Source organism: Mus pahari, chromosome 15 (genome assembly GCF_900095145.1).
Source record: "Mus pahari chromosome 15, PAHARI_EIJ_v1.1, whole genome shotgun sequence".
In the NCBI taxonomy this organism is placed as follows: Eukaryota; Metazoa; Chordata; class Mammalia; order Rodentia; family Muridae; genus Mus; species Mus pahari.
Genome location: NC_034604.1, coordinates 1,827,370 through 1,841,822, shown reverse-complemented (window position 1 = coordinate 1,841,822; position 14,453 = coordinate 1,827,370). Strand labels below are relative to the sequence as shown.

General features: G+C 43.4%; 1 protein-coding gene across 1 annotated transcript in view; it reads left to right on the top strand.

The window, feature by feature from the left end:
* The window catches only part of Znf438 (zinc finger protein 438), a 66,653-nt gene extending 52,851 nt beyond the window's left edge, over positions 1 to 13,802 (top strand). Inside the window, exons 3-4 of the mRNA XM_029547114.1 lie at positions 9,787 to 11,587; positions 12,885 to 13,802. Coding sequence (XP_029402974.1) covers positions 9,787 to 11,587; positions 12,885 to 13,443 — 2,360 coding nt within the window. The 3' untranslated portion in view covers positions 13,444 to 13,802. The remainder of the gene's footprint in view (positions 1 to 9,786; positions 11,588 to 12,884) is intronic.
* Positions 13,803 to 14,453: the final 651 nt, after the last annotated feature.

Here is a 14,453-nt window from a genome sequence, read left to right as displayed (position 1 = left end):
AGCAAAGTCCAAGGACAACAGACAAACAATGGAGGAGATTGTGGTGAGCTTTTGAGACTGGGAGTTTCAAGCTTTTTACATTGGCCACTATTCATGGTAGGTAGATGTCTCCAGCACTAATTAGTCATTGTGAGTGGAGAGCACAAGGCAGGCTACTTGGAACGAGTGCCAAAAGAGGATAGAGATGGGGCTAACCTATGATATGCTGATAGTGTCCATGGATGCCTGGTCATGAAGCCAGATATGGACCCAGAGTGTCTACCTGTGCACATATGGACACAGACAGGGAAGCCCACAGGCAAGGAGAATACAGATAGACCTCATAATTTATCTCCTGTGGAAACAAGGTCTCACCTGTTCCCAGCCACTTGATAAGACAAGTTCAAAAGAGAATAAAGACACTGATGGAGGAGAAAACAGACAATAATCAAAGGAAAAGGAATCCAAAGTGCCCAGAGTTTTCAAATCTGGGTGACTTTGTTCCTTTAATAGCTCTTGCAGAATCTGATCTCAGGCATGCTCAGGATAATGTGGCCATAAATGAAGGTAGAATGTGATTAGTTGTAGCTCAGGGCCTGTAGATGTTTGTTAACAAAGCCATTCAGGTCACTCTCACCGAAGGATACTGTATGTCTCGTTCTGTCTGTGCTAGTTAGCGCCTGTCATTTCATTGTCTTCTCCATTGCCTGCACAGTCTTTGGGTTGTAGGTACCCATGCTAAATAAACATGTGCCTTGACTAAAGAGCCACAGGCAAGACTTGAAAACCAGTGTTAGGAAATAGCAAAGTAGTCACAAGGGATTGCTTTTCTTGCAACAGATCCACAGCTGCCCAGCCTCGTGCATTTGTACTTATAAATCATAAGCTGTTGGCATAAAAGCTGATGTGTGGGGAAAAGTGTAGCAAAAATGTTATAAATCACTGTGAGTCAAAGATAAATCAGGGGCTAAGATAAAGTGTCTGTAAGGCTACACTAGAAAGCACAGCCCTGTCCTTTCCTCTTTACTCCCTTTCTTCCTGATCTGCGCAGGGGTTGAGCCCGGTTCTGAGGCATGTTGCCCAGGTCGGAGTTCTGAGGCATGTTGGGCAGGCCCTTACATTGCTAAGCCGCACACTTCCAATCCTTGCTTTGTAAATGCAGTTTGTGTACTCCTCTAAAATGTCACTTTTGAAATTACAAAATAAAAATAATATCTTTGTGGTACCAGGATCTTGCTTTCAACAGTACCATTGGTAAGAGGTCATTATCGTAGTCATTTGAGTTATATGATGATGTTTAGATGAACAGTAAGAAACACCCAACCTTCTGCATGGATCCTGTAAAATATACTGCCTGATGCTGAACCTTAGCCTGATGTTTTCCTTATCAAATATCATCTTATTCCTCATCACAGACATTAACTATTGTAACTACTATGCAGTACAAGATAGAAAAGATGTGATCCTAGCCCTTGTGGAGAGAGTACAGGCGGGACCTAGTTAGGTTGGTTTCCCTGGGAAGACAGCAGGAGGGCTTCTGGGATCAAGAGTTAAAGGTCATCTTCCATCAAGAGTTAAAGGTCGTCTTCCACTACATGGTGAACTTGAGGCCAGCTCAGGCAATGGAAAACCCTATCTTAAAAGCAAGCAAACAGACAAAACATGCTTTTTTTTTTTTTCAAAATGGCCATTTTCATTGGCTGATGAAAGATTTCATGGCCAGACATTTGTGCTAGGCACAAAACTCTTTCAGGAAATGGTTTCCATTATTTTAGCATCAGAATGCCCTGAAAAGACAGTGTGTACAGGTACTAGTCACAGCGTAAAGATGCCAGGAGGAGGTCTGCTGCCCCTACAGTGTGGAGGTTCAGTTATCAGGGTCTGAATTTCATATGTAACACAGCATTAGCAGTTCTGGAAACATTCAGAAGTCTCTGGGTACTTGGAGTCTGTGGTAAGTTATTAGTACTTTGACAAATCCCTGCACTCTCCAATCCTTTGTAGGTTGGGAGAAACACTTGGCTTGACTGTTGTATAGCAGTAGTAAGCTTTTGTGTTGCCACATATTATTTCTGCCAAGGGTAAGTTAAAAAAACAAAATGTTTTCCTTGTATGGTTGTCAGTGTTTCTTATCTGAAGCTCTCATATAAAAAGTCCGTCCAAAAGGAAGAACTATAAAAGAGTTTTGACATGGAGAAACTTGAAACTTGTTGTAATTGATATTTTCTAAGAGGTATTTTAACTAAAAAAGCCTTCTAAACTTAGCTTTAGCTCCCCTAAAGAATAGTTACTTAAGTCTCAGTAGCTGCATTGTGTAAATATTTTTTATTACCATTGATATTTGATGTAATTAACTTTTAAAATTTTTACAAAAAAACATTTGTTTCCTCTTCCTTTGGTCTTCATGCTTATCTAACTTACTCTGTATTGTAGACTTTGGTTGCCTTTGGTTCCCAACCCTTCTTTCTGTACTTGAGCTTTTTTAAAGTTACACTCTGATTTACTACTGTGTTCTTACAGGCACATGCCATGCATACATATTGGCTCGAGTGCATACATGTGGTAGTCATGGACAGTTCTGTGTTGCTATGTATTATACATCATTTTCTCCTTGTGCCATTGAACTCAGGTCAGGCTTATCCACAAGTGCCTCTACATACCCCCTGGGCCATCTTTCCTGTCCTATTGAACTAATTTCTTAATTATTTAATTAGTAAACTACTAAATCTACAAATAAGCACTATCAAAACACTTTCCCCTACCCCAGGCCACAGTTTTCACTTCTGCTGTCCTATAGAAATGTGGCCAGTGAGCATCCTAAACCCTGCCAGCAGACTTCATCCATGCTGGACCAGAAAGGGGTTCTCCTTGCAAGCCAGCAGCTTTCTTCCCTGGACCAGAAAGGGGTTCTCCTTGCAAGCCAGCAGCTTTCTTCCCTGGACCAGAAAGGGGCGCTCTCCTTGCAAGCCAGCAGATTTCTTTCTTCACTGCTGTGTATAAGCACAAATAAGAAGAGGTATCCCCACAACTCCAACTCTGGCTCCTTAAAATGCACATGTTAACTCCCATTCACACTGAATTGTTAATCCAATTAACACTTAGTCAACTGACAACTGAGATGAGAGACCATTGGGAATAAAATCTGACGGAATGGATCAGATACTGGGCAAGGACACAGGAGAGGCAGGGTTTGAGCAGTTCTTACTAACATGCATCATTTCTCCTCCCTTTCCTCAACTGCTTCTCATAAAAGAAACAAAGCTGTAAAAGTTCAGATTTATTCCATCCATACCATGAGATTTTCAGTTTTGTGTCTTTTTTTCCTTCCTACCAAATGTAAATATCAGAAGCTTCCTGATTACTTACTGGCAGGAGAAAGGATGTGCTGAGCAGACAACTGGTGAGAACTACCATGGACCCTCCAGGAAGGATTTCTCTTACCTTACCATGACACCACCTTTGTAGCTATATGTTGTTGTGCCCATTTTATAGATGACAACATTTATACACAGAGTGACTTGCCAAAACTCAAGAGCATTGCAGAGGTAGGTGACATCGAATCTAACAGAACCTGAGCCCCTCTAGCCCCTCCATTGTTCTTCCAGAGATTGTGAAGGTGGCCATAGCTACCCCTGGGAAGATGGGAAAGCATCCAGAAGGCAGAATTTGAGTCCCAACATCATTATTTAGAGCTTGGAACTCTTCTTCATTTGTGAAAGCTTATGACAGTGCCTGGCACAGAAAATCCTTCTTAGTGTTGAGATAATGTTAGAAAACAGTCTTTATAAAGAAACACAGCTGAGGGGGAGAGGTGGAGAAATAGAGGGAGGGGAGAGGGAGGGAGGGAGGGAGGGAGAGAGGAGAGGAAAGGGAGAGGGGAGAGGGGAGAAGAGAGAAGAGAGAGAGAAAGAAGAGAGAAAGAAGAGAGAAGAGAGAAGAGAGAGAGAAAGAAGAGAGAAAGAAGAACAGAAGGCAGTCAAGTCTACCTGTTTGGCCCTTGCCGAGTAGAAAGCCTGCTGGTTATGGGTGTTGGCATGAGAGAGGACAGTTGTGACCTGACAGCCCAGCTCAGCAACCAGGGCACATGTGCCCAGGGAGACTGGGCAAAACCAAACTCAGATTTCAGCTGGAGATGTGTTTTCTTGTGTTACTTACATTTCCTGGAATGTGGGTCCAGGTAATGATGATGTTAGCTGTCACAGTGTAATAGTGTGTTTGTCATCCTGTGTCCTTCAAAGTTTGTGCTATTGAGCACATTGCTGGTGTATTTATTATATTTTTCAACAAAATGAGTTGTGCTCATTTGGGTTTTGAATTATTTCTTTTATCCTAGATTTCCAAGTTTTAACATACTTATTTTAAGCAGAGACCATCTTGAAATATTTTAACTCCATCAGAAATTTCTAATTTCAAAGCCAAATGAAAGAGGGAGAATCTAGACCCCCAACAAACTGAAACTTGTTTGTTTGTTTGTTTGTTTGTTTCAGCCTAGTAAAATTAAAACCTGAACAGTTTCTAAAATGTTGTCTCTGCCAGCTTATTTGACAGCACCTCCTAACTCTGCAGGTGCAGTAAAAGAATTTTCACCAAGCCCAAGAATGTAGTGGGTGGGAACATCCTGTTTAACATCAGTAGGCTCCTCATTTCTGCCCTGGAGACTGGGAAGGGAATAGATTTCAGCAATCTAGAGAATCACCCTGTGGGCCTGTCTCATCAGGTGCAACCAGTAGTTTGAGGACTCTGTTAATGAGGACAGACACACACTGAAGCTCCTGAGCCCCTGGTTAATCCTTCCTACCACTAACATGTGAGGAGTCACACACACACACACACACACACACACACACACACACACACACACACACCACACACGCGCGCGCGTGCGCGCTCGCGCACGCACAGCCAGCCTTTTGCTGATGAAGGAGGGAAAGAAAGGCACATGCTGCCACTCAGCTCATTCTCCACACAGGTTTCTGCAGCCTTTGTGGATTTCTCAGAATCCTGTGGTAGTAAATAGCAAGCTCAGCTCTAAAAATTACTTTTCTTTCCTTCCACAAAGTTGAATTTTACAAAAATTAGCTCTATCTAATAATGAACTTCTAAAAGTATCATTTACTGGGTCACAGACTTGACACACCATTTAGTTTCAATTTGTCTTCTTGTTTTCTCTTTAAAATTTTGGAATGGTATTCTAGTGTGGGAATGATTAGGATGCAAGAAAGGAAAGAGAAGGAAAGTTGCGCCTTAAAAAGGAGTAGGTTAGGCTATGCCACATACATAATCCGTTGGCTATATGGACTCCTTGCCTTCTCCTTGGCCTCACTTTTCCTAATCTCTAAAAGGGGAGCAATGATACTTTCTTGGAGTTAAATGTGGGTTCAGTTAAATACCTGTTATAGATTTCAGGCCATAGGAAGTACTCAGCACTTCCCTGTTTCCCTTTATTCCACAGTCTGATCAATTCTCACCAGCTGTAGATGTCACTTTTCAAAATGGCTACTTTAATATCCTAAATCCTAAAAACAGCCCACACTTAAATTTTAATATTAAGTATGCTCATTGAATAATGAATGCTACAGAATTAATTTTACTGAGTGAGCTTTTTATGCTCTTAGTTAATAAAGGTCCATGTTTAGTACCTGAGGGTCCTATGACTCTCTTTAACTCTGTTATGGCTAATTGTGCAGAATTTCCAGAAGTGATAAATGCAGTGGAAATCCCTGTTTTGTCGTTCAGTGCATAGCTCTCCAATCTCTGGAGCTTAGCATTGCAGGTGAGGGGTGAGGCCTTGCCGTCTGTGACGAGCCTGTCAGGGTAGTGCAGTGAACGGCTGCTGTGTTGCCAAGAGCGGCTCACCAGTCATGCTTCCCCAACACTTAGAGTTTAAAACATGGCATGGCACTTCATCTCCTCTAAGGACTTCTACTGTTCAAACAATAGTTTTTTTTAATTGTAGTTATTTTAACATAACTGACTTTTACTGCAAATGTGTGGAGAAGCAAGGCTTGGATTCCTGCTTGTCCTTGAGGGGAGATGAGCTGTACTTCCCCATATATAAGTGACAGTGATGTGTTGCCTGCCACTCTCTGGTCATCAGTTCTTGTATAAATAAATAAATAAATAAATAAATAAATAAATAAATGGCATGAGTCATTCTGTGTGTCTAAATCACACAGTCACAAGTAGCCCAAAAGATCCCACTTTCAGAAACCAATTCATAGACCAGTCAGGTGGTTCAGTGGGTAAAGGCAACTATCACCAACAACTTGACATGACAACTTGAGTTCAGGCCTCAGACCCATTTCCCAGAAGGAACCACTTGTGCAGGTTGTCCTCAGCCCTCCACATACTCACCATGGCATGTGCATGCCCACATACATACTCATTAGATAAGTACAGATAAAACATCTCATTCACTGGGCACCTCCCTAGAGCCAGACAGGGTAGCAAGTGGGCAATAAGCTTCTATCTGATTCTCAGCTTCTTGGCTCCCATAGCTGTTCCCATCCCACAGAGGCCTCTCTAAGAACCCTTCTGTCATATTGAGGTATATATTTGGGTATGCACTTCCCGACTTCAAAATCCTAAGTGATGAGATAGTGTCTCCTAAAAAACTCATATCTTGAGAGTGTTCCATATCGGCTTGTCATTTCCTTTTACAGCTACCAAGTGTTGGGTTTGAATTATTCTTAGCTTACTCTTGGGCATTAAAGTAGCTCCTGGGTTTGGTGTCTCTTCTTCCTCCCATTTTTGGGGTTCTATACTCTTTGCCTCACTTTTCCAATAATGCATCAGGTTATTTCCTATCTTTAGTGGTTCTGAGCAATGGAGCACCATGCCACCCTTATGGGAAACCTCACTTTTTCACGCACCTCCTGATAGATCCACTCCACAGATTTGATGGCTGTGATTAAGGATCATGAGGCAGCTGAGAGGCTTGTCCTCCCCAGCATCTGACTCCACTAGCCTGTGATTGCAGGCTATCCACACTGTTCCCTCAGCTAATCAGCATCTGGCCTTGCTGGGGCAGCGCTGGGTACCTCCAGAAATGCCCTTGGCTTGCATCTACACTTGGTCTCTGGTTGGTTGCTCTTCTTCCTGCTGTAACAAAATGCCTGGCAAAAGCCACTTGAGGCAGGGTAGGGAGGAAGGGGGTTTGAGGGGAGTATAGTGGGGTATGAGAGGCTGCTCATACTGCAGCCAGTCAGGAAGCAGATGACAAGTAATGCTAATGGCCAGCCTGCTCGTTCCTTCATCCTTTGCTTTCTACCAGCACCCTAGGCCATTCCTGTGGACCTGTCTCCTTAGTTAAACCTCTTCCCATAAGCTCATCTCCTAAAGAGCTCTAAAGCCATCACAGCATCTTTTTCTCTGATGTCATTGCTTTTCCTGTAGCCCCTTCTATGTTGGAGAGATGCATGGAGAACAGTGGGTCAGGTTATGTGTATTACAGTCAGTTCCCTCCTAAACGGTATGGCATCATAACATGTATTAAGGTTCTCTTCTGAAAACCAACCTCTCAGAAGCATGCTTTCTAATAACTAGCCATAAAAGGAAGAATTCTTTTTCCCAAGTTCAGTCTCTGGAAGCCGTCAGGAAACCTTGACACTGGCTGTTGAGTGCTATTCTTTGGGTTGACATCTTTGTGTACTGCCTCAGAGTCCCTCTCTCCCCTCATACGTTTTCCTCTGTGTGTGTCTGTTTCCTACCCCACCCTCTTAGCTGCTCTGACTGCTGCAGTTTAACCCCAGCAGCATAATTTACTATTCTCATTATAATTTCAAAGGATGTTTCAAAGGATGTGAAATGTTTCCCAACATCTTCTACCTACCCTTGCCCTCCTCACTCAATGAAGCTATTGTGTGCAGCTTAATCTCATGCAGGTAGCATATAGGTGCCTCCTAACCTAATAGTAAAGAACTTTCTAAAGTAGTTTTCATACTTTGCAATTTATTCCTATTATGTTGCTTATATTACCATAGTGTTAACAAGCAACTTTCTTTCAAATTGTTGGCTCACAAACTGTGCAGTCAATAGGGATTGATTTTAAAACTGCTACCCTGTATTTCATTGGATTTTTAGATTCCCACATTCCTATCCCTGGAATTCCTCAAACAAATGTTTCTAAAATGCCTTTATACAGAGCTCCAAAATCTAAAGTCAAAAATGGGGTACCTAAGTCATTTAGAGGCAAAACCCTGAACTGTAATAAAACCATTCAGATCTTTGATTTGCCTGCTGTGTTGTGATACTAATGTACTTTGCTTCAGACATAACGGTGAATTTAATTATGGGTGCCCTGCAGAGTTGTATAGTGTGTGTGTGTGTGTGTGTGTGTGTGTGTGTGTGTGTGTGTGTGTGTTTCTATCTCACTACTTTTCTAAAATCTGAAAGTGCAAATTCTAACACTCATGCATCCCCACAATTTTCAAAAAGGGGATTATGGGCTTGCAATATCCAACTCCTAAACTAGTGTGTGCACTAGTACATTTGAGCTTAAATGAAGTTTGATTAATATGAGGCACTTAAAAATAAGAAACTTCTCCACAGCCAGGCCTTGTGACCTTGAGGCCTTGGGGAATAAAGTGGATGATTCAGTCCTTAGACTAGGGTAGCCAAAACATTTTCTTAATTGTTCTCTTAAGGTTGTAGTAATTGCTCTGTGGTCATACCAATAAATCTGGGATGAATGGAACATTATTCTGTCAGTTAAAATTGTCCTGATTACTATTCTAGAAGGTGCTTTCTGTGTGATTCATGGCTCCCAACTCCCATCCCCTTCAGCTCTGTACTTTTATCATTCTGTGTCTCTTTGGTTATGTTTAGCGTTTTTTTTTTTTTTTAATGTCACATCAGCTTTTTTTTTTTAATACTTTTAATTTTATTGCAAAAGCATACATAAATACTTTGAAAGGTGTGAAAAGAAAATTCACAAGTTGTACAAGAACTGCACCAAAGCCACCTTCAGTCTGGAACCCATCACTTTGCAAAGCAAACTGCACTGCCAGCACCAAATGGTGCAGCCTAAACCCGAGGGAAAAGCCAGTGGATGCAAAAGCATTTGTGTTAGACCAAAGATGCAATGGGTAATAGGTGAACTTATTATGCCTTAACTTCATCAAGCTTAGGTGTGCTGGTAAGGCAGCTATGTGAAACAAAAGCTACAGTAAAATGTACCAGAGGAGATCCACTGCAGCTCTGGAGCTCAGGAAGGAAAGTGGGGCTGCTCTGGTTTGGGGTCAACTTTGTGTAAAGACAGAAGCTGGATAAAAGGCTTACAGAGCACGAAGACCAGAAGGACCACCTCTCTAGAAGCTCTGTTTAATGACTGACATTCTAACCTGAGACTTCTGTTGCAACAGTGGAGAATAACAGTCCTTGGGAAAGCAAGGCAGGGAGGTGACCTTCAAGCCTTGTCTTGAAGGACATAGGTAGTTGCTTAGAAATATGGCTACAGGCTAAGGAATCTGTTTTGAACAGATAAATTGTGTGTGTGTGTGTGTGTGTGTGTGTGTGTGTGTGTGTGTGTGTACTGTGTGCACTCTCACAAGTTCACTGGTGTGGGTATGTGCCCATGAGTGCAGTTGCCTGCATAGGACAGAAGAGGACATTGGATCTCCTGCAGCTGAAGTTGAGACACCCATGAGTCCCCCAGCATGAGTGCAGGGAAATAAATGAACCCAGGTTCTTTGCAAGAGCAGTGAGTCCTCTTAACTGTTGGGCCAAGTCTCTAGCCCAGATCAGATGTGATTTGAAGTTTCAGTCCAGAACAGATACATTGTAGTAATCTATGTATTGTCATTGCAGGTAAATCAAACATCCTTTCTGGAACAACACAGAGTGGGAAAACATTACAGAGTAAGAGTCAGTTTAGGACTATTGCACCAAAAGTTGTGCCTAAAGTCCTACCATCCAGAGTGCTACCCTGCCCTTCCTCGATTTCTGACCAAGGGAGTCTGACTCTAATGCCCAAGCCTCTGGGCATGCCCACCCAAAACTATGCTTTGATGCAGGTGGCTGGCCAAGAGGGGACGTTTTCTCTTGTTGCTTTACCAAATGTTGCCTCAGCCCAGCCAGTTCAGAAGCCCAGAATGTCCACACATGAAAACCTTAAACTGCCTATTCCTCGATACCAACCACCAAGTAGCAAAGGATTAAGAAAGAAAAAGGACCTGAGCTCTCCCAAGAGTGGCTCCAGTGACCCTCCTGGCCCAGCCCAGCTATGTCATTTGACCCCTTCCCCACAAGCCTATCCTGAGCTGCATCACAAACCTAGCCTGTGGAAGCAAATGCCAACTTTAAACCCTTCTCCCACCAACATCAACACAGCTACACTGACCAGTGGTGTTGGCCAAGGAGCTTTGAGTCCTCTAGTGACCAACAGCTGTGGCGATCTGGAGCTTCCTGCCATGCCAGCATATACTACAGCGGACTCTTCCTTCCAACAGGGCCTCCCAGCAAGTATGCAGAAGGCAGGTTGTGCCAGGAAGGAGGTGTCCACTACTCCTGCTGTTGCTAGTGAAGAACTCAAAGAACAGGTAGCTCCTGAACACACTGACTTGAACAGTGCAATTCAGTTGGTCTCTGTAGTACCCAAGGGGAAACTGCCCATCCTGCCCTTCCCGAGAGTGAAAACCACAGAGGTGGGCAAAGTGGACTCAGATGCTGATAATGCAGAACTGTCTTCATCTGGATGCAGAGCAAACTGTGATGAGAGACTGTCCATCACAGAAGGCTGTGATGCAGCCACAGAGATGGCCAGCAAGGTAGCTGCTTTGCGTGGGTCTAAGCAGAGTGCATGTGAAAGTGCCTTCTGTCCTGTCACCAAGTTAGATCTCAGCCACAAGGCAAAACCCAGCAGTGGAATGAAGAGAAGAGGAAGAAAATGGAAAGTGCCAGACGAGATTTTAGCATTGCAGGGCAAAAGGAGGAAATGCATTATTGGTATGTGTGGAGATGGCATAGAAAGGGCAAGAAACAGTCCCCAAGAACCCAGAGACCAGAACCCCAGTGTTGCTTCAAGAAAATATCGTAACATCATGCCCAAGCCTGTCATGGTCCTGTCTGCTTTGGCACCCCTGGTATCTCATACAGCTGTGCATTCTCAGGCTCCCAGCAGCCTAGGCCAAGATGTTCTGAATAATGCCCTGCCTTCTAAATGTCTTGGCTCCAAGCAAAGTGACAGCCTTGCCCCTAAGCCCAGCTCTGTACTCAGAAATGGATTCTCTGGCATTAAAAAGCCCTGGCACATGTGTCCAGTCTGCAACTACCACTTTCAATTCAAACACCACCTTCTAGACCACATGAATACACACACCAACAGACGGCCTTACAGTTGTGGGATCTGTCGAAAGACCTATGTGCGCCCCGGCAGCCTGAGCGCACATATGAAACTTCACCATGGTGACAACCACCCCAAGAAACTAGTGTGCTGTGAATTTTGTGCCAAAGTATTTGGTCATGTCCGAGTCTATTTCGGCCATCTGAAGGAGGTGCACAGGGTTGTGATCAGCACAGAGCCCTCCCCCGGTGAACTGCAGCCAGGAGACACACCAAAACCCAAGAACAGAGACCCCGGTGTTCAAGGGCCTGACGACTCTCTGGAGAGGTAAGTGCTCCTGGAAGGGAAGCTGACAGGAAAGTCTGCTGTAATTTGAGAAGATTAAGATTCAGAAAACTCATCAGAAGTAGTGGTACACACATACATAGTCCTAGAACTTGGCAGAAAGAGACAGGAAAATCAGAAATTTAAGGTCAGCCTAGGCTGTGTGAGACCCTGTCTCAAAAATAACAGCAACAGCAGAAGATACAGGTAAAATAAGTCACCTCTCCCACCCCCTCGGTTCTGTGAAGAATGACCCCATTTCTTGTTGGTTTCTGCTCAGTCACAATGTGTAAGTCAAGGCACAAATACCAGTTTGGAGTATGTTGGAGACAGTTAGGTGACAGATAATTTTTGTGTCTAAAAATTACAATAGTAGATCATTTTATATATAGTTTTTATATAGTTCCCCCAAATTATCATCTGCAGAATTCTTAACAAAACATCATTACCTACCTCATAATGCTGTGTGAGGCTGCCCTTTTCACCAGACCCCAAGGTGCTCCAACTCACCCTCCACATGTGCTTTTTGTCACCTGACAGACCAAATTAACTTTTTCCTATGTCCTTCTGTTTTGTAAGCTCTTTGACATTATTTAAAACAAAATAGCAAACTCTGTAATCTGGAAGCTGACAAAGCAGGCACCTGAGCAGTCACGACCAGGGAAGTGTCCATAGTGTGCTCCACGCACCCTCAGCTGAGGTGACTGAGGAATGAGAAGGAAACCCTGCCCAGGACCTTTGCTCCTTGTTTTTATTGTTCCAGTTGCTCTAAATGGTTTCTGTTCTGTATTACGATAAATAAAAACAAGATGCCTGCCCCAGCTTTTCCTCGTCTTTTGGCTTTCCTCTTCTCTAGTAGTTCTTTCCCATTTCTACTAGCATGCCTTTCCCTGGTGTGCCTGCCATGCAGCCTCCTTCACACTTGCTTCCGTGTTCTGAGATCATCTTGCAGTAAGATGTCAGGACTTCTCTCATGGTGGGGGTGGCATGCATGAGTGGGACAGTCATCTCCAGCAGTGCCACAGGGTATGTATCTTGGCAGCTCCCATCTTGTTACCTAATTCCTGTTGTGTACATCTGTGGTATCCAGGGAGCTGGTTCACTGGGGCAGATGCAGGACTCCTCTGAAATGGTCCCTGGTGTTCTCAAAGCTGTATGGCTCTGCAAGTGGCCCTGTGTGCTGTGCTCTCTGCTGAGGCTCTGCAGAGCTCTGCTATCCTTGCTTTCCAAGACCTTGCAGCAAGAGATCCAGCTGCATTTTCCTAGTATATCTTACATGGAGTATTTCTCCCATTTCCAGGGAAACCAAGTCAAGTTTGGAAGAAGATTTTCTTCTAAACCAGGCAGACGAAGTCAAATTGCAAATCAGATGTGGCCGTTGTCAGATCACTGCTCAGTCTTTTGCTGAAATAAAGTTTCATTTGCTTCATGTTCATGGAGAGGAAATTCAAGGCCGGCTGCAAGAGATGATCCTACCAGGCAGCAGATCGGATGCTCCCCACCAGAAGCAGCACACAGAGAGAAGGAAGCAGATGAAGCCGTATGCCTCTGTGGAGGACTCTCCAGCATTCCCTAGAGTGAAAAGACAGCCAGCCCCTCATCAGAGCAGAGAGCAAGCCCTGGTAGGAAGTGAAGGTGGCCAGTGGGGAATGACTGGCCCACAGCATCCTGCCAAGCTTCTCTGGTCCCACGCAGGCTTTAACTGCCTGCTCTGTGCTCAGATGCTTGGGAGAAAGGAGGACCTGCTTCTTCACTGGGTACACAAGCACAACTGTGAGGACCCCACCAGACTCTGGGCTCTCCTGGGGACGTTCTCTAAGCAGGGTGCTACTGAGCTCCACAGTGAAGCAAGGCTATGATGCTAAGGCCATCCAGCCCAAGAGATGCTGCACTGCCTTTCTCATTGTCTGTGCTGTTAGGATTTAGTTACAAGGATCCCGTACGCCAGGACCAGGACCAGTGTACAGAGCAAATGTTTGTGCATAGTTTTATTTTCTTAAGAAATAAAATAAGTGCCCTGGATGCATTTTTCTAACATATGTAGTCTCACTTTAAAATTCCATGCATTCTCTAATATCATAGACTTTATTTAATAATAAATAAAAAGATGATGAAAATTAGGAAATTGAAATGTAGAGAAAATTGTTGTTCTCAATTGCAAGCTTTTGAGTATGAGTGTGTATGTATTTGTTTTCTTTCTGTGTGTGTGTGATAGAGACAGACGGAGACAGAGAAAGAGGGAATATATGTACATGTGTCCTCTTATTTTGATGCTGTTTGATTGTATTTATTAACAGATAATTCTACAGCTGTGGAATGTAGTCCCAACTGTAGTATAAAGTTACATGATAAATGTTGATATTTATTAGTCTCTGGTTTATTTGCATATGCTTTAGAACAGTCTTTTTAAAAATATACTCTCTACCATAACATAAGATCTGTTTCAAGACACAGTTTTTATTGTTTTCTTAAATGTTCAGTGCTTTGAAGAGTAGTCATCAAGTCTTCTAGTGTTTCTTCTCAAAATAATAGGAAAAAATAGATACTTCAGCTAATAAAAAAATCTACTTGCTTGGTAGAAAGTTATTTTCAGGAAATCTTTGTGACCGGAAAATTTCAACCCAGAGAGTTATTTTCTGAGCAGTGGGGTCTCAGCTCCATGCCCATGGTCAGTCCTATTCTGTTTGCCAGACACGGGCTTGAGAAAGTCCCCAGAAATGGAGAGAGATGTGGAGGGTAAGCTGCTAGGTCTTGCATCACCTTTTAAACATCTGGTTTTTATAGGTGCCGTGTGGCTGCAGCAGAGCAAGCAGGACTCTGTGCTAACAGTTTTGCACACCTGTGAAAGAGATTTGGTTTGGATTCCCAC